This window comes from Juglans microcarpa x Juglans regia, chromosome 7D (genome assembly GCF_004785595.1).
Source record: "Juglans microcarpa x Juglans regia isolate MS1-56 chromosome 7D, Jm3101_v1.0, whole genome shotgun sequence".
NCBI lineage: Eukaryota > Viridiplantae > Streptophyta > Magnoliopsida > Fagales > Juglandaceae > Juglans > Juglans microcarpa x Juglans regia.
Genome location: NC_054606.1, coordinates 3,411,048 through 3,431,751, shown reverse-complemented (window position 1 = coordinate 3,431,751; position 20,704 = coordinate 3,411,048). Strand labels below are relative to the sequence as shown.

Sequence of the window (20,704 nt, the reverse complement as noted above, 5' to 3'; positions counted from 1 at the left end):
GCCTACGTACGACGCCGTTTCAGGCTAGGGTTAGGAGAGTTTGCTTGACGTGGCTTGTTCTTATTTGGCAACTGGTCGGCATTGTAGGGATTGTAAATTTGTACGTCTCTTGTAGGCCCTATCTTCGCAGATCCTAGATGTTGAAAACCTGATTAACGGCCCTGATTTAGCTGGATGTCCTCCCCAAGCTCTACATATATCTCTGCGGGACCCTCAAAATTTCTGTTTCGACGAGAATCTCCAATACGACAGCCCTCGAGCCCAAAACGAACCGAACCAGCCTCTTTTGCTTGCTCGTCTTTTCTACAATTTGATGTCCAGTTCGATCGGTCAATGCCGGTACGTCGACGTCGTGTTTCGATTATCTTTAACTTCGCGCTCTAGAATTTTTCCATTTTCTTTAATTTTTGTGGTGCAATTGGAGTTTTTTTTTTTTTTTTTTTTTTTGTGGAGAAACCCTAGAATTTTTCGCTCGAGTTAGGGTTTCAAAGCTTGCTGACTTTGGTGTCCGTTGAATTCTTCAATCTCCGAAGCTCTACTTCTGCTGAATTTATACGAGTTCTAGGCTTCTGTTATTAAAAAATATTTGAATTTCTGTGTTTATGTACAAAGTCTTGGATTTCTGGCCTTTTTTGCGGGTTATAGTTTCAAGATTGCTTCGTCTTGTTTTGATTAGAATGTATGAAAGAAATAGATAATACAATTCCGATTTGTATTTTTGAATTCGGAATGTCACTAGAAAATGTAAACTTTTACTTGACTGTACTTACCTATGTTTTCGCTGAGTTGAACTGGATGTTTTTTTGGTGGGGGTGGGAACTACATTTGAAGTTTATTTATTTATTTTAATTTTGAGTTCAGCTGCCTGACGGGTTTAGTTAGTTAGAAAATTGATTTTTTCCTCACGGGCGCCATATTAATGCTTCATTCTATAAAAATTTTACCCCAATTGATAGTTTTTTTTTTGCTAGATGATGCTAAATTTTCAGGTTCAATTTAAAAACTCGAGTGAACAGTGGGTTCCAGACTAATTATAGTTCCTTGAATCACTAAACTAGCTAGCGTGCATAGGTGTCCTGTATACTCGGGCCTTTGTCTATTTTATGCTCAATAAAATTTTTTTTACCGATCAAAATAAAAGAAATATAGTTCATGCGGTTTGAATTTATACTGGTGCTTATTTCTTTATTGCTGACTTGTTCTCGAACAGGTTGCATTAGGTCACTGCTCTAGTTTTCTCAAATCACTGGATTGTGTTGTTGAGGGAAGCTCTCTCTCAATTTGAGTTGTTTCAATTGAATCTGGGTAATGGCCAGAAATGTGAGGTTTGAGTCGTGTTCGGCTAGTTCTGAGGAATTTTCTTTAACAGGGAGCTTTTTAAATGGTCAGAGGGGGAGTTATAGCAGTGTTAGTCTGGATAGGTCTGGAAGCTTCCGTGATGGCGGGGAGAGTCGTGTTTTTGGTTCCAGCTCCCGGGGGAGTCCTACATCAACTGGGGATTTGCCCCAGTTATCTGATTGTTTAATGTTGGATCCTGTTAAAATGGGGGATCAAATTTATTCTCGGGTATTGGGGAGCTCATTCGGGTGCTCTGTGGAAGATAATTCTTTTGGAACTTCCCATTCAAAGCCTCTACCTCCAGTAGCTATAGAGGAACTAAAACGATTTAAAACAACTGTGCGAGATGCTTCTATCAAGGCCAGGTAGTTCAAGTTTTTTTTTTTTGTTCCAAAATAAAATTTTTCTCATGATGTTTTTGTACTTTCGTATAATTCCATACATATTACCAGGTTCTAAACTACTTTGAATAAGATACTTGAAGTTACTCGCAGTTCATAATTTTTTGGTCGTATTTATCTTGGACACGTATGCCACATATATCATGCTGTAGGTGCTTTGTAGTGGATAAATTGAACTTGGTGTGATTGGCAGAACCTAGAATGTAATGATGATGGAATTTGAATAATCATTCTCTACTGAAGATACCACAATTTTTTCTCAGGGGTAGGGCGAAAAAGTTTGCTGATTCCATTCATAAGCTGAATAAGTATGGTGAAGCTTTAAACTCAAAGAAACAACAACGGAGTGATATGCTATCAAATGAAAGATCAGTGGGTTCAAACTTTGTGAAGATGGGAACTCAAGCTGAGCGATACCTATTGGCTCAAAGATTGGAGGACAAACCAAAAAATGTTGGTCTAAATAAGCGAGTCCGCTCATCTGTTGCGGAGATACGGGTTTGTATACTAAAATATCTTGAGATTTGTTCTCTATTTTCAACCTATAGAATTTATTGTCCCATTTTTTGAAAAAAATATTTGTTAATAAACAATTGTTTCCTTTCGTGTTATTCCTTAATTTTTAGGACATGTTTTACTTGTGTGTTCGCGTGCAAATTTTCTTATACTTGTCATTCTGTGCTATTAAGTGTTTCTTATCCTAGGACTACTCTTGCCCTATCATGCTTAATGACATATTTGTGATGGATTCTGGTGCTTTGGTGTTGCTCTGATCACACACAAAGGCTATAAGTGTTTGGATGGATGCTCAGAGTAGATTTTTGATCATTTTCTTCATTTTGCTAGTTGGTTATAAACTTCTGTATATTTTTTGTGTACTTGGGTAGCCCCTCTATGCACTTCTAATAAAACTGCATCATCTAGTAAAAGACTATTTCAAAAAATAGAAGTAAGGGACAGCGGGGAAGAAATGTTACTTTTTTAGAAAATGAGGGAGGAGATGATGGGACAGGAGGGGGTCATCTAACACTTGCAAGCCAAAGGGCAAACACAGCGCTATAGAATCTGATGTATGGTACCCTGTCAGGTTGACAATGAAGAAAGATTAAGAAAGGAAATTAGCATGAGATTCCATTAAATCTTCTTTCAAGGAAACAACCTTTCATCTAAACTTCAATTAGATCTGCAAAATCATACATGATTTGTAATTTTTCCCATTTTCAATAATACCTTTGACCTTTTAAGATCAATAAATATATTACAAAATGCAATACTAAGTACAGTAATTGTTTCAAATCCCTTTGTAACGCGAACTGTGGATTTATTTTGGAACTTTTTTGCAACATATCTTTAATATCTCATTGACTACCATGAGTTCTCATTTTCTTCCTGTAAATACTTCAGGCTGAAGGTCGAACTAATTTCTCTTCGAGGCAACCTCTGCTCATGGGAAAAGATAGAGATTTGATTATAGATGTTGTTGAAGGTTCTGACATTGTTGAGGAAAAGATCCGTCGACTGCCTGTTGGAACAGAAACGTGGGACCGGAAAATGAAAAGGAAGCGTTCCGTGGGTGCTGTCTCTACCAGACCCATAGATGGTGACGCAAAGCCAAAACAAGTTTTGCATCATAAGTTTAAAAATGAGAGTGTTTTGCGGTCTTCTGATGTCCATGATTTTAGGTATGTGTGTTTCTTTTTTGGCGTCATGATGTCTTCAGTTTCTAATTTGCTTATGAGGTATTGATTATTGTTTATGAATGGCAATGGGATTTGAGAAGAATGATATAATTTCTATTATATGATTCTACCAGATTTCTGGGAGAAAAGAATATTCCTACATAAAACTAAACCTTTGTTTGTGATTCCCAAATCAAGGTGCACAACATGTTGCTAAGACAGTTCCCTCCCTCCCTACCCATCTCGCATTGTATGTTTTAAGGTTTATGTTCCACACTACCTGCAGTTTGGCAACTTCAATGAATTTGAGTGCCATTAAAGTGAGCTTACATCCCCGATTGTAAGCCCTAGTTAGGTACTTCTCATGTATACATTCTGTGACTTGGGCTATGCCTCCTTTTCTTATGAATAAAATTCTTGATTACCTATCAAAAAAGTGAGTTTACATCCCTAATGTTGGTATGCTTAACCTGTACCGTTTAGTCTTGTAGATAATACCAACATTTTAAAAAAGAATGCAAGGATTAAATATGCAAAGAACCTGATCATGCATGATATTTAAACAACTTCCCTGTGGTGGATTAATAGCGAATCTTAAAAAAGAACTCATATGGATAAAATTGTAGAGCAAGTGAGAGGCAACCTGAACTATATTTCATCTAGTCTTGTATTGTTTTTAGACAGGATTTATTCTGGAAAATGTTGCATATCAAGTTTATCATTTTAGCCAATCAAACTCTCCACTTTTTATTTGTAGAGAACAAAGTATGAGGAAACTCAATTAAATGAACCAGATTAATTGTCCTAAATTACTTTTGATAGTGTATAATGTTTATGCTGAATTTCTTGCTTTAGACAACTAAATTCATCAATGTGTCAAATCATTGTTATCATTATGGCTGTAGTGGTTTCCTTTTCTTTTGATACAGTTGCACTACGTGTTTGTAAGTGTATACTTCAATAAAGTTTGATACTGTCAGTTATACTAGTGCTATTGTATCAGAAATATAATGATAGGTTTAAATCTTTTTGCCTCAAAAAAACTTCAGTTCCATTCTTCATTAGGGTCATGTATTCTGTTTTCATGTATGGACTTGAAAATATTAGTATAATTTTCATGCATTCTGGAAAAAATTATATAAATCTTCTGAAACTTCATATCTTGCAGAATGGGATCATCTAATGGTTGTAGTGGCATTAACAAAGATGGTACAACCCTTCCTGTTGGTTCAAACAGCCGTGCGACTTCCAAGAATGAATCTGAAAGAGTCTTTCCTTCAAGGGATTTAACGTCTGCATTGAGTAAGGAGCGAAGGATAGCAAAGGGAAACAAGTATGTGTACACTGCTTAGTGTCAATCTTTCTATTACTTGGTACCTGTCTTGACAAGTAGTTTGAAGCTTTGTTTGATTATTTTATCTGAACTCACTCCAAGGTTTTATTTATCATAATTGTGTTTAGGTTAAGTTCTTGTGAGGATAATGCTATAGTCAGCCCTAATTCATTATCAAAGGGGAAGGTTCCACTAGCACCACGATCTGGCCCTGCAATGTCAGGAAGCTCATCTCCTAATCTTCCTTGCACTTCTGGGGCACTTGAAGTCTCTGAGCGTCCTCCAAGCATAAATAAATTTCATTCTACGGGTGGGTCTAATAATCGCAAGCGTCCTTTGCCCTCAGGATCTCCTTCCATGGCTCAATGGGTCGGTCAAAGACCACAAAAAATCTCTCGTACCCGAAGAGCAAATCTGGTGTCTCCTGTGTCGACCCATGATGTGGTGAAGATGTCGTCAGAAGGGTGCTCACCTTCTGACCTAGGTGCTAGGGAAACTTCTATTGGAACCAACGGGTCACTTCTTGCCAGAAATGACAAACATTTTAGAGTGAAACATGAACATGTCTCATCTCCAGCCAGATTATCTGAAAGTGAAGAATCTGGTGCTGGTGAAAATCTTGAAAGCAGATTGAAGGGTAAAGGATCAGGAAGTTTTGTAGCAGATGAAAGAGGGGTTAACTCTGTTCAGAATGCTGTTCCTTCTGTATCATTTACAAAGAAGAATAAAGTAATCAATAAAGAAAAAACTGGTGATGGTGTGCATAGACAAGGAAGGAGTGGCAGGGGATCATTAGTTTCTAGGGTTAGCATTTCACCAATGGGCGAGAAATTGGACACACCAGCAAAGCCACCCAGAAGTATGAGGCTTGCTTCTGAAAAGAATGGAAGGTATAAAAAAATTTTCTGTGCTGTTGAATGGAAGTCTCTCTCTCTCTCTCTCTCTCTCCCTCCCTCCTTTAAAACAAAAAAAAAAAATCATTATTGTTATATATTCAATTTGTGTATATACATTTTTCAGTAAGTCAGGGCGTCCTCAAAAGAAACTGTCAGATCGCAAGGCCTTCAATCGTCTTGGACACACATCAATCAGCAGTCCCTTGGATTTGGCTGGTAAGCTCTCAAAGTAATCCATTTTAGTATGATTTTTTGTTTGTGGAGGTTGGACTAAGCATTTATCTATGTTTTATATTCCTACTAATTATCCACAGTTTTCTTTATCATATTATAGCTTTTCAGATTTAGTCATATGTGCTTTTATATTTTGATTTGAATAAAATGATAAATGAATATTTAACCCAAAAAATGGTGAGTATATGTGGCAATAATAGCTGAAGTAAAAGAACAGGGACATATTTTTTTTTACAGGGATGGCTAAAATCTTGTTTACCGATACCTATAAAAAAAAAATCTTGTTTACTGATTAAAAATAAAATAAAATTACAGGGATGGCTAAAACAGCCACCTGCCCCAGTGGCTGGCCACATCTTGTTATTTTCTTGAAAGCACATGAAGGTTAAGTTCCCATGCAGCATGCCTACAAAAAAATTGCATTTTGAAACATTTATGCCAGCTTTTAACGGGATATATATAAAATTGGAAGTATACTTGTTTCAAAGTTTTACTGGTTGGACTTGGGTACTCCAGTTTTTTTTTTTTTTTGATAGGTAAACGATAGTATTAATAATAATAGGCAAAGCCCAAATACACAAGAAGATATACTAGAGGTAAGACCTATCTAAGTAGCTATAAAAGAAGCAAGAAAATCATGTACATTTAGGCCATTAAAATCTACAGCTATAGCCCAAAGAATTAAGGTGCGGAAAAATAAAGCACGAAGCTCCTCTAAGGTTTGCTCCTTATCTTCGAATGTCCGCTCATTACGCTCTTGCCAAATACACCACATAATGCAACTAGGAACCATCTTCCACATAGCTTTGATTTGTGGAACTCCCCCCGGTATCACCCAACTAGCCAATAATTCCACCACTGTAGCAGGCATCACCTAGTTTAACCCTATACGACTGAACACTTCACTCCACACGGGTTTAGCTATCTCACAATGTAGCAGAAGATGATCCACTGTCTCCCCAGCTTTAATAACCATGACAGGGGAACGTTGTAGTTCTCATTTGCTGTGATTCGCTGTTGAATTATAAAATAAAGGAATGAAATAAGAGACGGAATGCTTTCATAACTTTTTTTTTTTAATAAGTAAAAAAACTTGCTCAAAGAATAGGCCTAGCCCAGTAGATACAATAGGGAGCCCTGGCTAAGAGGGCGCAAGAGAGAATGCTTTCATAACTGACCTTTTGTTGCCATGGTAAAATGTTATTTATGACCTTCCAGGTGAATCGGATGACGATCATGAAGAACTTTCAAAAGCTGCCAATTTTGCATGCAATGCCAGCTGTATGTATTTGTTTTTTTTTTTTTTTCAGTTGAAAGATGTACCTCAATATATATCTTCTTGTATATGAGCATTTTTATTTAGAATAATGCTGCTTACTTTGCAGATCTTGCCTGCTCAAGTTCATTCTGGAAGAAAATGGAACCAATTTTTGGTTGTGTCAGCTTATTGGATGCATCCTACTTGAAACAGCAGGTGATAACCTGAAAGCAGAGCTAGAAAGATCTCATACTTGAGTCATATGATGTAGTCAGTTTTGAATGGTTCCTCATGTATACTTTCTGTTGTCTGTTGTTATTGGTTCAGCTGAAATCTACTCAGGAGAATAGTGAAAGCATGTTTCGGTTGCCCGGCCATGGCAAAAATGTTCTGGTAATGCCTAAGAGCATATTTACTTGTTTTTATCATCTTTTAATAATAGTTAAGGACACATTCATGCCCATCTAACGCCCCCAAGGGCTTGCCCTAAAAAGAAAAATCCCCCTTAGCCTACCTTTGATTTAAATTGGCATTGTAGATCATTTGGTTGAATTTGGATCCCTTGTGGTTCTTTACAAGCACATATAAAATGAGCCATGTGATTGGTTATCTTGTTGTCCATCGTTAGTTTTTGTTGACAAACATCTTCTATGATTTCTAACCGCATGAGATTAATTTCATCTTACTGTTCGATCCATGCCATTTGTATTTGAAAAAAAAAAAACTGTTCTATCCATGCTGAGTCGCCTTGATTGTCTGTCATATTCCAATTGAATCATTTCTCCATTTCACTATCTTCGCTTGTCTATCCGTATATACTAACCTCTTGGACATTTTATACTTCATCGCCATTAGCCCTTAAAATATGATGCAAAACACCTTTGGAGCACAAGTATTCTTATTTCTAAGAAAGTTTATGCTTATTCATGTAGTAGTTCTAAATTTATCTTGTTATCTCAGAGCGAGGTGCCTGGAAAGAATTGTTGGTCTCGAGCTCTTGATTCTGGACAAAGAGAGAGAAGCCTGGAAGAGAAACTTGCATCTGGCGATTTGGATAATCAAGATCGGGACATTGATACTTTTGAAAAATTTGATGTGGAAATGAAAACAGAAGCTACTCCATTCTATCAGAAAGTATTATCAGCTCTGATTGCGGAAGATGAAACTGAAGAATTTGAAGAGAGGAATGAAGGAAGGGATATGTCCTTCCAATATAATAGAGATGATTTTTCTAATGAGACTTGTCTCCCTATTGATGTTGATAACACAAACCGGATGAGGACTGAATCCAAATCTGAGTCCTTTTTGGGTCTTCAAATTCAGAAGCAATGTGCCATCAACAAATTTTCTTGTAATGGGAGGACCAACTTCATCAGGGATACAAGCATCCACAACAAATTATCTAGTGAGGATCTGTTCCAAGAAAATCCTGGATTTATGCATTCAAATAAGGGGACGTTCCCTTCATTTTCTGAATATGGTGTTGATGGGCAACTAGCTGAATACACAAACACTTCTGGGATTTTCTCCGTTGACTGCCCATATGATCAAATGTGTCTGGAAGATAAACTGTTGCTAGAGCTGCAGAGTATTGGCCTATATCCGGAGAAAGTGGTGAGCATTTAATTTACACAAGTACTGGCATAGCAATCTTGAATTTTTCCAATCATTCGGAAGAGATTTTTCTTTTAGTTCCTTAAGCCCTTTTTGTTTTCTTTTGTGTTTGGATGTATATCGCTTCTCTTAATTACGTTCTTGTTAGGGGCATCAAACTGTTAAATGTTTCCATGTGAGCTTTACGTTAGAAGTGTGGAGTTATTTTTGACAAGTGAAGTGTGGGGTTACATTTTTTAATGGCGTCCTTGTGTGTGTATGCATGCATGGATATTTAAAAAAAAAAAAAATTAAACAAGCCATTTATATTTTCAATCCCTCATATGGGTGTCTTGTCACAGCCTGCCCTGGCAGATGGAGAGGATGAAGCAATTGATCAAGAGATAGTTGAACTACAAAAGAAACTTTGCCAAAAGGTTACTTCCTAAACATTACTCTTTTTGGATCTCTCTAATATTTGAAATTTTCATGTTGTGACTTCCAAATTTTATTGTATTTTAAAAGTTGAAGAAAAGTATTAAAGAAATATTCCTGCCCCTAATTGTGGCTTGGTTTGAGATGACACGATTATTAATTGCAGTGGCAGAGAGTAAGGGAGCTCCCACTGGCTTTGAAAAACTAGGTTAATAATGTCAGTGCAAAGCAGAAAAAGCATTGTTGTGTCTTAACTTGAGGAACTAGTCATTTCTAAGCTAAATAGCTAACTGCAACTTTTAGCATTTTCTTAGAGAGATTATGCTCCTGTAATCATCAATGGAGTATGTACAATGCTTTTGAATTTTGATGGTTTTGGCAAGTTCCACACCACCCCCCCCCCCCCCAAAAAAAAAAAAAAAAAAGAGGAAAAAAAGTATAACTAAAATCTTGGTTGTGGTTTTTGTTTAAAAATTCTTTGAGACGAAATTTGGAATATGCGCACATAACACTTTTGGTTTCTTATCTTATTGCTTTGTTCTCTTCTTGATTGACTTATCAATTTAATTAATAGTTATAGATAGTTATAGCTGAAAAAAGTTGTGGGGCTGCACTTGTTCTAATGTTCAATTTCTTGTTTGATTCATGATGATTAAAGTGATGTAAACATTATTCTTCTGGTATTGTTGGGATGTTATAAAAAAAAAAAAAGGTATTTGTTGTGGTGTTAAAATTTGAAAAATTTTTAATGATAGTCTTCTCATTACTTATAAAAAAATTGAAAACATTCAATTTTTTCTAAAACCAAAATTTTGGCATCTATAAACTTTCTTCAAAACTCAATAGTTTAGCTCCTAAAATTTCTAAAAGCCAAAAGACGTTCTTTAAAACCCAAAACATGTGGTCTTCTGGTGTCCTCTCTTACGTCCCTACAACTTCTCACTATCTAATTTGCTCTCTTCTCCCTTTTAGAAAATGATCTTAATTTGTCTGATGACCAAATATAGCACAAAGATTTCCGCCCATGAGAGATCCTGCAATTTTGTTTGATCAGTTATATTCTTGGGATTTTATTTAGCAGTTTTCTGAATTTTTTTGGGCCATGTTCTGCAGGTTGAGAAAAAGAAGGTTCATGTGAACAAAATTATTAAAGCAGTTGAGGAAGACAGGAAAATGGATGAACGGTAGGACTCTTTCAGTAATTTGAATGTACTTTGGATATCAGACTTATTTCAGTATGGGCAGCTATTGTTGCACCTGTAAAAAAAAATTCTTCGTTTCTGTTGAAAGATGGTATTTTCTGGTTTATTTTCAGGGGCCTTGAACAGGTTGCAATGGACAGACTAGTTGAGCTGGCCTACAAAAAGCAGCTGGTAATAATTTTTTGTTGTGTGTTTTTGTTGGTTTGGTTATTATTCCTCGAAAATTGAAAGCTACCTACGTATGCTTTTTTATTCTTGATACCATCCCTCCAGGCAGACTTCTTCAAGTATGTAGCGTGTATATGAGTGCTGCCCATAAAAAATAATAAAGGGAAACGTAATAGAAAAACTGAAGATATGCACACTAAATTCTCAAGCTTAGACACTTTTAGAAAGATCCTAATGCTGCAAAGACGCAATAAAAGAAGCATTGAGAAAGCCATTTTGATAACTCCCACAGATTCCTTCTTTCCTTTGAATGCCCTGTTGTTCTGCTTAACCTAATGCTCCATGTCAAGCAAGTGGATACGGCATTCCACTAAACCCCTCAATGTTCTAACAGAAAACCGGCAAATCAAGCATGGATATTCTCATAAAAGTAATTTTGATTATTTTTTTATTACCTTGATAGAAAGTTAGATATTGATAATGGTATGGGAAGCAAGAATATTTTCTGAGTGCTCTTCTACTAGAATGCACTGTGCAAGCAAATGATCTCACATGTAACTTTTTCGTATGATCTTTGTGATCGACCTATAAACTTTTTAGTTTTTTATTTTTTTCGTTAATGAAGTACCCATGTCAGCAAATGTGAAAAAACAAATCCCCTCATTGACAACTTCCACGCTACCAAATGGTTGTGGATTTAAACTGTTTTAGTTTGAATAATTCTATAGTGAGAAGTAACTATTTCGATGGAAACTATCTTGAGGCTAGGAGCAAATAGCGTATGTTTTTCTTTCCTTAGCATTTGTTACCCTCTAGACTTTTTTTTTCGTTGGGAGAAGGAGTCATGGATTAGTGGGCCTAGTATCTTTCCAAGGAATTCGTGGAAGGTGGAGTTTTGATGAGGTGTACTAAATTGGATTTGGATAAGAGTAACAATCTTTCCTCCTTTGCCTTCATTAGGTGGATAAAACCTCTATTGACATTTAGGAAGGGTTGTTTATGAATAAAATAAACGCAGCAAATGGTTGCTGCTCTGAAGCAACACCAGAATGCAGAATGCGAGTGGAATGCATTCCTACTCATTAAGGTGGTGCCAAAGCACCATATAATCCATGAGTTTATGCATGGATGATGTTGAGTGGGGCAATGATAGAGTACTTTAAGTTAACCCTATTTTTTAATATTTTTTTATAAGTAATAAGATATTTTATTGATATAGAATAGGCATAACCCAAGTACACAGGAAATATACATGTGATTACACCTAGTTATTTATTTATTTTTGATAAGTAATAAGAAATTTTATTGATATAAAGATATGAAAACATTGCTTATGATTACACCTAGTTATTAATATTTTTTAATATTAATGATAACAAAAAAAAGGTTTTTATTTCACACATTTATATTTCGTTTCATTTTTGGGCATTGAGTGGGGTGGGTGAGTTTCCTTTTAAACTTAAGCTTCTAATAATACTTGGCTATAAGCAATGTTATTCCAGTTCAAAAGTTCCTTAGAATATGCCTTCTGGAAAATCTAATTATGAACAATGCATTACTGTATATCATAAATTCACCTTTGGCTAATATTGACAGGCTACACGAGGAAGTAGTGCTTCAAAATGTGGCGTCACTAGGGTTTCAAAGCAAGTTGCCTTGGGTTTTATGAAGAGGACCCTTTCTAGATGTCGGACATATGAAGATGCAGGAAAAAGTTGCTTCACTGAGCCTGCACTTCAAGATCTCATTTTTGCTGCCCCTCCCCACTGCGATGCTACTATAAAATTTCCTCCTGAGACTCAAAACTTTCAACTAGAGCTTGGGATATCAGGTTTGTGATGCACGCTCGCACGTGTGTCAGCGTGTTTCTGATTTCAAGGAATATTTACTTTTTTGTCTAGTATGGACCCATGGTCATCCTATTTTGCCACACATAAGACTGGAGGCATTTGGTTGGTGACCATATTAGATATAAACTCACCACCCCTCTTGATGCGGGCTTATGTTTTAAATGACTCCAGGTCTTTTTAGTATCTTTAATAAGTTTCCTGCTCTAGCTTGACACACTTAAATGGGTTTTCTGTCGCTACAGGTTCCTTCCCTAATAGAGCTGAGCGGCATGATCTTCATAATGATAAAACCGGCAGCAGTTCATTTGATGTTGGAAATCTTAATTACCCGTCTGACCAGGATTTTGCTAAAACTGGACCCATATTTAACCGAGGGAAGAAGAAGGAGGTGCTGCTTGATGATGTTGGTGGCACTGACTCCTCAAGAGCCAGATCAACCCTTGGTAATAACCAAGTGGGTGGAACAAAAGGAAAGAGAAGCGAGAGAGAAAGGGACAAAGACATGGCTGGCAGAAATTCTGTTGCAAAAGTCAGTTATGCATCAATGGGTAACTTTAAGGGAGAGCGTAAAATGAAAACAAAGCCCAAGCTGAAGGGAACTCGACTACAACCTTCTGGGGATGGATTTGTTAACAAGTTTACAGAAACAACTCATGTAGCCAATGGCAGCAGTGCAAAAGGAGACACAAGGTTGATGTCTGGTGGTGACATTCCTCAGGATTCATCTAAAGAGATCAAGGAACCGCGAAATGATACAAATTTGCGGTTGAATGAACTAGACAACATAGAACTTCATGTAGCCAATGACTTTTGTGGGCCCGAGGATCTAAGTACTTTGTTGAACTTTGATGATGACGGTTTGCAAGACCATTATTCAGCGGGCCTTGACATACCTATGGATGACCTCTCAGAGGTGCTTCTATGAAGACAGTACACTGTATATTCCCAAGGATTATACAACTATTTAGATACGAATGATAGTGCTGTTGCTGGGGAAAACCTGCTAATATAAGTTATGCCTCTAGCTATTAGCACTTGTAATTAAGGCCATTCTTTTTGTACACTCATTGAAAGAAATTAGTTAATGAAAAAGGAAAAATCTTTTAACTGTTTACCTGATACGTATAATATCTCAACTCTTAGCAGTTTTGCAACTTACGTTTACCTTTCATTGCCTTCTGTTTTATCTTTCCTTTATGCTTTCTTCACTGCATCACATTTTACTTTGTGATGCTTATTGGAATCTGTGTGCAAGTGAAAACTTCACACTTAAAATTTCAAGTACTTTAAAGGCCTTCGTATGGCACTTTGTATGGGATGTGCCCTCATTATAGTTACGTTGTTCCTTTATTAGGTGAGCAATTTAATTGCTTTTCCGAAAACTAAATTGCAATTTAGCAAGTTGTAATTTTTTTCTTTCAATACAAGCTGTAAAATTTTGTTACCAATTTTGTAGTACTTTACTTATTAATACTTCTTATGCTTGATAGGCACTAACTGGTACCTAAGGGAGAAACTTAAGTTTGCCGTATTTTTCTTAAGAAAAATATGCTGCGAATATGGATTTAGTCCCTATATTATATTCTTGCCAGAATTCATATCTCCAGCATGTTGTTCTGAGTGTCTTGTGGGTCTGAACAAAATTTTTGTTACAATTGAGTTGCATCCCTTCTGGGATCCTTTTTAGGGATGCTTTGATCTCGGAGACTGGATATTTGCTTCACTGTTTAATCCCTTTTTAAACTGAAACTTGTGGTTCAGAAAGGGAATCTCTCGAGGTATGTTTATTATTATTATTATTTATTTATTTATTTCATATTTTGTAGTAATTGTCCACATCATTGTTGTCTTTTTTCTTTTCCATTAGTTTCATTCTTTCTTTTTATTAATCTAATTGTTGGTTGGCTTTCTTGGATATGCTTGTCTTTTGTCTTGTCCTGTGCTCTAGTGCTCACCAAGTTGGACTTTCCTGAGTTTATTTCATAATATTTTTGTGCCTTTGCTGCATAGCCACGCAGTAAGATCTGAACCAGAAATAGAAATTTGTCTTTACCGTGACACAGGCAACGCATCTTTGCAGTTCAATATCAATGAATTTATTATTATCTTGTTGATTGCTTTTTTCTTTCTTTCCTCCTGTGTTCTTTTATTTCTTTATTTGATTGTCGAAGTTTAAATGTTTGGGTTTTTAGATGTGTGGTTGATAAAGCACGAGATATGCTGATGGTATTCACCATCATCTGGTGTATCTGGATGGAAATGAATGAGCGGTGCTTTAATGACATAGCGCGTTCTCTAGAACAAATCTGGAACTTTTTTATACATTCCTTGCTGTTTTGGTTTTCAGCTTTAGGGAATATCGGAACTTCCGTTCATGATTTTCTGATGTCACTTTCCGTATTCTAGAATGTATTTAGGTGTTTTCTTTTGTATATTTTCTATGTACATGGGCTTCACCTATACATTCGTGTCCAATAAAATCTCTTATTACTTTTAAAAAAAGTTCTAGAGATAGAAAAAGATACACCCTGTGAACTATATATGAGAACATTTTTTCTTTTCAGCAGAATATTTGCTTCTTAACGGGCATGACATTGTTTTGGAGAGCTCTTATGAGGGCAGAATAATCTAGTACTGGGGATGCATAAAATTAGAGAAAGGAGCACAAATCATTTAAGCTTGGCGAGTTCATATTTTGGTTCTGATTGACTCTAAAGCTATAGGAGGAATTCTCTACGATTTTTCTTTTACTGGTGAATTCTCTACGAATTACTTTGTATTATCTGTTGCTGTATATGTCCTCACTCTTGTCTGTTGGTTTTGGCAATATCTATACAAGTCACAGGACTAGCATCAGTTGTGGCTCTAGTTGCAGATATGTGGGTTGTAAGTCTATTTATTCTGGTCATACCAACTAGAGAGCGGTTGAGGCATGACCGGCTGTCTTGGTCCTAGGATTATATATGTGTTCTGGGCAAATTTTAGTTTTATGATTATATATGTGGTTTGGGAAAGTTATAGTTTTCATAAAACGAGAATTCAAATTTCAAGCTAGTGTTTCAGGTTGTCAGTTGAGGTTCTGCACATGGAAATACAAATTCCTTGTTACAAAAGACTGCCGCCGGGGTAAGGGTCTTGATGCTATTGCTGGTTACTACTGCCTGTGTTACCAGTCACCTGTCTTCACCATGGGTCATCGCCTTGATATCCTCTAAAAGTTTAAATGGTGCCTAATTTATTGAATTCTGCATTTGGTAACAACAGTAACTCTTATTATTTTTCTATCGTAGTTCTTGTTTTTGGTTTTGCTCCCCAATGGTCATTAGTTCGAGTCCCTTTGGAGCCATTGGAGGTTTACCTGGTCATTAACTTCAAGATCCTGTGGGATTAGTCGAGGTGCGCGTAAGCTGATCCGGACACCCTCGGTTATAAAAAAAAATAAAACAGTTCTTGTTCTTGGTTGAGACTCCTGAGTCTAAGAGAAGAGAAAGGTGGTTCAGTTGAATGTAAGAGAAGGGATCATTCAATGCAGGCCCTGGAAATCTTGGAAAAAGTCATTTGATATATGATAATTAGTACACTTGGAAAGATGGACAAATTAGAGGCATTCAATTGATTATGGTTAGAGGATGAACTTCTGCTTTTCTTTTTTTGGGATCAGTAATAGGAGAAGAGCTTTTTTGAGATCATAGACAGATTTTCGATGATCATAACGGTGGAGGCTTTTAAAACGATACACGATATATACCTGCACTTAGGCTCTAAAATCAATGTGTTGCTTAATTTGCGTGAAGCCATTTGTTTTTCTGGCGCATACGCTGTAAAGCTAAACAACACTGCCATAACAAAGATGCCAATCCCCTCTCATCTCGGACGAAAGGGAAACGAAGACAGTTTCATAGCTTTTTTCGGTGGGTAATTTGTTATCCAAACCAATGCTGTTATTCTCTTACACATCCACCGGCACCCATAAACATGTTGCGTCTATTTTTCCAAATGCTGGAGACTTAAAAAGGTTGTGAGAAAAATAGGTTGTCGTGAACAATGATGAAGTTGGTGAAGGCTCAGAAGTACAAGCCCCAGCAAGATGAAGCTAGCCGGTTAGGGAGAACAGGCCAATGGAGTGGAACTATGGGGTATAAAGATATGGGAGATGGCATTCTTAAGGTGGCAAAACTTTTGGAAACCATGCAAATGGCCATTGTTGTTGTAAGGGAGGAGCAACAACAGCAATCTTTCAACATTTCTGGATAGAATAATTTTACATACAACCGTGAAGTACATAAACGCCGCGTAATCGTTTTGAAAAATTAGTGGGGTCCATTATTAAAAAATAAAATTTTTTCATGTGGGTCCCGTGTTTTATTCGGAAAAATCTAATTGTAAGCGATTTTGTGCACTAATATGCGTATCCATTTAATATGATTGGCCAGAAAGTAGATTTTATTGAAAATAATGCTAATTTGAATTTAAAATATGAAGCCAACAACATTAGTATGCAGATTAGTACGCAAACTTGATTGTGCATAGCAAAACTCGTTTTATTCACTTTTTTCAAAGCAATTACGTAACGGTTGCACAATTTACGGTTGCAAATATCTTTTCTGTTCTGGATAGGATTATTCTGGTAGAACCACCAGAAGATTGGTGGTCTCTAGATTGGTACGCAAACTTGATTGTACATAGCAAAACTCGTTTTATTTATTTTTTTCAAAGCGATTACATGACGATTACACAATTTACGGTTGTAAATATCTTTTTTGTTCTGGATAGGATTATTTTGGTAGAAGCATCAGAAGATTGGTGGTCTCATTAGGTGAAATTTTGCTTCTTCAATAAATTAGATCAGCTTGCTCTCTCTCTCTCTCTCTCTCTCTCTCTGTTTTTGTTTTGTCAATTTGTTTTTTTCTTTGTACTTTGTTTTTGGGATTCTACTTCCGTAGATAATTTAGTGTATAAATAAAATGGGTATATTTGTATTGCCATGCGTTATTACAGACACAGCATGAATTTGCATCTGTGCATATAAAAATACAATTAATTGTATCTCGACAAAAGGATAAGTATTAAGAAAGAGAGTCCTTTTGAGTTTCAATTTTTCAAATCCTCGTAAATTTCCTAGGGTTACGTTTGGATAAACGAATTTAAATTTAAACTTTCATTTTATATAAACAAAAAAAAAAAAAAATTGTCGTAATTTCAGATCTCTTGATTTTAAAACTTTTTTTTTGGATGAATTTTAGAAAGGAAAGAATTTGAATTCATTGTAACATATTTGTTAGAATGATTTGAAATTCCTTTTCAATAAATAGAAATTGAAATACAGGATTTTGATGATTAAAATCCTGCTTGGATTTGATTTAAATCCAAATCTCATCTTTAGTTTATGTACCAAACAAAAATCCGAATCCTCTCTCCCAAGTTCATCCATCCAAACGTACATTAAGGGTCGTTTGCATAGATAAATGATTTTATCTCATCATTACAATTTATCCAAATTCACATATAATATAATAAATAATTCGACATTTTCAAATTTCAAAACAATAATAATATTTAAAAATAACATTCTAATAACACTAAAATTATCTCATCTCATCTCACTTCTTCATCCATGCCCAGGTACACTTTTTATAGAAATAAAATGTTGGATACGTCCAAAGAATTTCAGCTTCAACTCACATCCAAACAACTCCAAATTTCTGTAGAAAAGTATTGAAAGCAGCGGGTATTCATATAAATGTTAATTCAAAATAATGGCACTTGCCCCGTTATATTGCAAGTATTCACAACTTTCGGCCTCCAAGAGAGAAAAGACAAAGAAACGTGAAAAAGATAAAAAGAAAAACGTTTTCAGCAACAACTTCAATGAAGAAAAATAAGAGATCATCCATCATATGCCTACGAAGGTCCTCTGCAAGACTGAATTAACATATCCACAGGCAAGCACAAACTTAGTGAAAAGTATCCTCATCTCTCTTGTGAACAAAGTGTGTAACTTTGTACATTCAAGATGTTCTTATTACTGAATTCAAACTTGACATGGAGGAATTCTGCAGTAAAAAGACTATACAAGCTCTGGTTTGGCATCACTGTCTCTCTCTGGTACACTCAGAGATCCTTTCTTCTTTCAAACGACGCTTTGTTGGTAATCTCTATATTTTCAGATTTGCAATATACAACATATTTCCTAAAGGTAAAAATCTTTTAGCTGCCTCCTCGCTTAGCAGCTTCTGCACTACTTGTTGTCATGAAAGACTCTCCACAACCACACTGTCCTTTAGAGTTTGGATTAATGAATATGAATTCAGATCTGTATCAAAAAAGAGAAACCACAAACAGTAGTTAAAGAACAAGGAGGCTACACAGAGAATAGTCAGGAAAGGAACAAACTTTGGCTATGGGAAATAAATAAATAAATAAATAACCAAAAAATCGTGAACAGGTCCCAAAAATTTATCCGGCAGCCATAAGTTTTTCAGTTCCCAAGTGCAGCTTGACACTACTTTTAATTCAAGGGCTGACAACTAATTCGTTTTGTTCATTCACATGCATGCTGGAAAGAACTTCAGCCGCTTAGAGAAGAGAGGAGAGTTTTTCTAATCAACAAAACCTCAACACGTTGAACTTTGGTTCTTTTGTTCGTGGAAATACATCTTAGAACATTATAAGTGAGGAATCCCAAATTATAATCATCATTAGAAAAACCAAATGATGAATCAACACGTTTTTTTCCCACCTTCTCTATGGCCATAAGATAGGAAACTGATAAAATTACCTATTCTAATGTACCATAACTCATGATTCAAAGAACAATTAGTCCGTCCATATAATGCGGTGCTCAAAACAAGATCGCAGTGTTCTTAATGTAATGTTTATTTTTCCTTAATATGGGGAAAAAATAAAATCTAGAACATTGTAATTAATAAGAATGCAACACCAGCTCAAGGAAAAAGCGGATGCTAAATCAGATGTGTTCATTACTAATACGTACGCATATCTCGGTTTGCGTTCTGTATGGACTACCATAGAATTTGAACAACCGTGTCGAATGCTCTCCGTACCTGAGTTTGTCATCTACGAAATCCATCTTGGTTCCTATTACATGCATCAGTGCCTTTGGATCAATCAGTATCTTCACACCCTTGTCATCAACCAACTCATCGAACTTCCCCTTCTCGTCTGAACACACAAATCCACCAAAGGTCAATAGCTGTCATATTACGCAAAGGATTGCATCTCTCAAATGCTTCAAAAGAAATATATATCACATGAAAGATAGAAAACAGAAAGTTCGAATCTACAAAACCGCTGTAGCTTTCTTCCTAAATCTTTACGTGCCGTAATTCATAGTTCAACCAATAACAAAGAACTTGCGTAGAACTCAATTGAATTTTCTAAGGGAAATTGAAATTCAAAAAAGAGGAAAAAAAATTACGCTTCAACTAGAACCTGAATAGAACTTCAGTCGAAAGGATTTTATGAATTACAAATTCACACATTTGGGGAGGTGAAAACGAGTAAATTGAGGGTTTAGGATAGAGAAGGACGACCTGCGTAATTGAGGGTGTAGGATAAGCCGTTGCAGCCGCGAGCCTTGACGCCGAGACGAAGGAAAGTGCGCTGCCGATGCTCTAGCAGCTGCCTGATTCTAGCAGCGGCGGTGTCCGTCAAGGCTAGGACTTGGCGCCGGAGCGCCGGCCCGGCCTTCTTGGCCGATCTCGCCAATAAAGAAGATGAAGATGCTGCCATTTTTGCGCTTCTCTCGTCTTCTTCTACTTCTCCGTTTTTTCCTTTTTTTTTGTGCCAATTGACATCTTTTGCCTATTAAGAATTTAATAGTGCTCTTCCGAAGAGATTTCCAGTCACGCGCCAGCTACGAGCGTGGTGGACGCTCAATAATGATCAGTTAGATCCGTAATTGATTTTGAACACGTAAAAAGATAATTTTTGATAATAAAAATGGACACTTAACCATTTTTTGTAGTTAAAAAAAAAAAAAGTGATGTTACACATCGCACTCTCATCTTATTTTGATTATATTAAATGATATGTGATATATTTATTATCATTAAATTATAAAAAAATATGTAATAAATAATCATTTAATAGTGATAAATGTGTCACGTCATATTTAGTGAAATAAAAATAAAATGGTAGTATGGTGTATAGAATTTTTTTAAAAAAAATAAAGACATAAAACTTTGAGAACACGTCAAGCAAGTTTAAATGAAAATTATAGATTATATATTTAGAGTAATGCTAAATTCATAAAAAAATTATAAAATAAACTTATAAATTAACGTAACTTAATATA

The 20,704-nt window shown here is 35.9% G+C and overlaps 2 protein-coding genes across 3 annotated transcripts; one reads left to right on the top strand and one right to left on the bottom strand.

Moving 5' to 3' along the window:
* The first annotated feature begins 211 nt into the window (after nucleotides 1-211).
* On the top strand, nucleotides 212-13,506 carry LOC121238633. 2 transcript variants are annotated; one of them, XM_041135592.1, is made up of 16 exons: nucleotides 212-339; nucleotides 1,211-1,703; nucleotides 2,003-2,237; nucleotides 3,144-3,421; nucleotides 4,587-4,751; nucleotides 4,880-5,641; nucleotides 5,772-5,863; nucleotides 7,100-7,162; nucleotides 7,267-7,355; nucleotides 7,467-7,532; nucleotides 8,100-8,753; nucleotides 9,095-9,169; nucleotides 10,281-10,351; nucleotides 10,483-10,540; nucleotides 12,134-12,368; nucleotides 12,630-13,506. In XM_041135592.1, exons 2-16 carry the CDS (start codon nucleotides 1,309-1,311, stop codon nucleotides 13,310-13,312), a joined length of 3,921 nt encoding a protein of 1,306 aa, XP_040991526.1. In that variant the 5' UTR covers nucleotides 212-339; nucleotides 1,211-1,308; the 3' UTR covers nucleotides 13,313-13,506. The 2 variants fall into 2 exon arrangements, with proteins under 2 accessions (XP_040991526.1, XP_040991527.1); XM_041135593.1 differs by having other exon boundaries at nucleotides 232-339; nucleotides 1,370-1,703.
* A 4,750-nt stretch (nucleotides 13,507-18,256) lies between these two features.
* Nucleotides 18,257-20,206, bottom strand: LOC121238632 (iron-sulfur assembly protein IscA-like 3, mitochondrial). Its single transcript, XM_041135591.1, has 3 exons — nucleotides 19,941-20,206; nucleotides 19,452-19,569; nucleotides 18,257-18,700 (listed from the first exon to the last, which is right to left on the bottom strand). Exons 1-3 carry the CDS (start codon nucleotides 20,137-20,139, stop codon nucleotides 18,595-18,597), a joined length of 423 nt encoding a protein of 140 aa, XP_040991525.1. The 5' UTR covers nucleotides 20,140-20,206; the 3' UTR covers nucleotides 18,257-18,594.
* Nucleotides 20,207-20,704: the final 498 nt, after the last annotated feature.

Coding starts and splice junctions, on each gene's coding strand:
- LOC121238633 (XM_041135592.1), top strand. CDS start 1,309: ATGGCCAGAAATGTGAGGTTTGAGTCGTGTTCGGCTAGTTCTGAGGAA. Junction 2,238..3,143: donor CATCTGTTGCGGAGATACGG/GTTTGTATACTA, acceptor TAAATACTTCAG/GCTGAAGGTCGAACTAATTT. Junction 10,541..12,133: donor TGGCCTACAAAAAGCAGCTG/GTAATAATTTTT, acceptor TAATATTGACAG/GCTACACGAGGAAGTAGTGC.
- LOC121238632 (XM_041135591.1), bottom strand. CDS start 20,139: ATGGCAGCATCTTCATCTTCTTTATTGGCGAGATCGGCCAAGAAGGCC. Junction 19,570..19,940: donor CTACACCCTCAATTACGCAG/GTCGTCCTTCTC, acceptor TTGTGTGTTCAG/ACGAGAAGGGGAAGTTCGAT. Junction 18,701..19,451: donor TTCGTAGATGACAAACTCAG/GTACGGAGAGCA, acceptor TTTTTGATACAG/ATCTGAATTCATATTCATTA.